This window comes from Rhinopithecus bieti, unplaced genomic scaffold, assembly GCF_001698545.2.
Source record: "Rhinopithecus bieti isolate Rb0 unplaced genomic scaffold, ASM169854v2 scaffold_28066, whole genome shotgun sequence".
Classification (NCBI taxonomy): Eukaryota; Metazoa; Chordata; class Mammalia; order Primates; family Cercopithecidae; genus Rhinopithecus; species Rhinopithecus bieti.
Window position 1 is genome coordinate 1112982 of NW_016813021.1, and position 2008 is coordinate 1114989.

Sequence of the window (2008 nt, forward strand, 5' to 3'; positions counted from 1 at the left end):
CCCCCGCCCCGGCCAGCAGCAGCAGCAGAATGCCTGCCCCTCCCATGCCCCCACCCCCGCACTGAGGCACCCGCTTCTCCCGGCCCACCCAGCTCAGCCCTGGCCACTATGTCTCCTCCTCCACCAGGCCGCCCTCCATCCGCCTGCTGGCACCCTTGGCCCTGGCTTCTCTCTCCTCTTCTCCGTCTTTCCTTCAGTCGGCCTTCCTCCCTGTTCGTATCTCTTTGGTGTCTAATTTTCTGTTTCTCTTTCTCCCTGTCTTTCTGTCTCTGTATTTCTGACTCTGCGTGTTAGTCCGTTTCTATTTCTGTCTTTGTCTCTCTTTCTGTGTGTTTCTCTTTTTCTGTGTTGCTGTCAGTCTTTCAGGCTTTAGGTAGCTGTCTGTCTGTTGGCCTCTATGTGTGTGAGCGTATGTGAGTGTGTGTGTCCTGCTGCCTGGTGTCTTGATTTCTTGTCTCCTTCCCCCCCTTCCAGCTCCCTGCCTGTAATTTCTTTGCCTCCTCCCACGTCCCTTCTCCCTGAAGGTTTGGAAAGGGGTTCGCTGGACACCGGGTGCACCCGGCAGAGTAGGGTGGGAAGGAGGAGGGGGTCAGAGGCCATGAGAAGGTCGGCCTTGGGGAAGGGACTGGGCAGCCCCACAGGAGGGGGAGGGGCCACCGGGGCTGGAGCCGTCCCACCACTCACACCAGCCCCCTCCCCAGATTCCCCACTCAACCCTATTGAGGGAGCAGGAGGACGATGTCACCAGGGTGGGGACCGGATGGCTCTGCAGACTGGAGCGGGGTGGGAAGAGAGGCCCCTGGGGGCTGGGGACATCCCTTCCTGGCCACTCTCCGCCAGCCCCCTCCCCTGGCTCCAGGAGGGTGTGTTGGGCGCTGTCAGTGGGGCCAGTTCAGGTCCAGCTGCTCCCTCTGGTGGTCACACTCGGCAGGACCTCTGCCCTGCCCCGAGCCCACAGCCTCCCTCCCCTACTCTGAAATTAACCCTCGAGTGCCCAACACCCACTGGGGGGGTGGCACCAACCCGAGGACATAATGATGATGATGACAATGATGATGAAGATGATGATGATGGTGAAGAAGATGATGATGATGCCACCCCTTCTTCAGTGTCTACTCTGAGCCTGGCCTTGTCTTAAAAGCTCATCTATTAACTCATTCTGATCTTGCCAAAGCCCTCTGAGGTTGGTGCTGTTATCACCACCACTTTACAGCTGGAGGAAGTGGAGACAGAGGTCAGGGGACCTGAACTCTACGTTACCCAGATGAGGGCACAGCCAGGATTCAAACCCAGGCATCCAGCTCCAGGGCCGCTCCAGGTTATTTTGCATTCTTTCTTTGGAGATGAGAGTTCATGGATAGATGGATAATTGGTTGTTTTAATCTGGACTAAGCTTTCAGTCATTTGGATAGATTCTGTCCACTAAATCAGAAAAATAAGTAAGTGACACTTGTTAGCTAACATGAAATAGTAGCAATGTTTATACTCACTCAGCCTTCACAGCCACCCTGTGAGATGGGCAGTACTGCTATCCCTGCTTTACAGATGGGGAAACTAAGGCACAGGGAAGTTTTGTGATTAGTTTCCTGGCTCTGGTCAGCTTTAAACCTAACCCCTAGGTTGTACCACCTCATCACCTGAGGACGAGACTCACCCTGTGATTGAGGAATGCATGCAGGCTCTCACACTGACGCCCACACCCAGAAGCCTCGTTGGAGGATAAGGGGGCTTAACAGCTTGGAGGTCATGCAGATCTGGGTTGCAGGCCCAGTCCTGTGTGGCCTCAGTTTTCCCATCTGTAAAATGGGGACAATCGTGGCACCCACTTCCCAGTTGTGGAGAGGACTCAGGTGATGGAGGCAACTCATCCTTTTGGGGTTCAGCACAAGGTGGGCATCCCTCAGTGGTCGGCAGGCTTGGGGGTGGGCTTCGGATCCAGTTCCTAGTGGAGTAGACCCCAGCAGCTTGTGGTTTGAGCCAGGCCCTTCAGCTCTTTGTTTCCTCTACT

General features: G+C 55.4%; 1 protein-coding gene across 1 annotated transcript in view; it reads right to left on the reverse strand.

Annotated features, from left to right (window-relative positions):
• The window catches only part of LGI4 (leucine rich repeat LGI family member 4), a 13109-nt gene extending 11101 nt beyond the window's left edge, over positions 1 to 2008 (reverse strand). The window contains exons 1-2 of the mRNA XM_017847579.1: positions 1655 to 2008; positions 1 to 1422 (exon numbers count right to left, since the gene is read on the reverse strand). Of these exons, the coding sequence (XP_017703068.1) occupies positions 1 to 46 (46 nt within the window). The 5' untranslated portion in view covers positions 47 to 1422; positions 1655 to 2008. The remainder of the gene's footprint in view (positions 1423 to 1654) is intronic.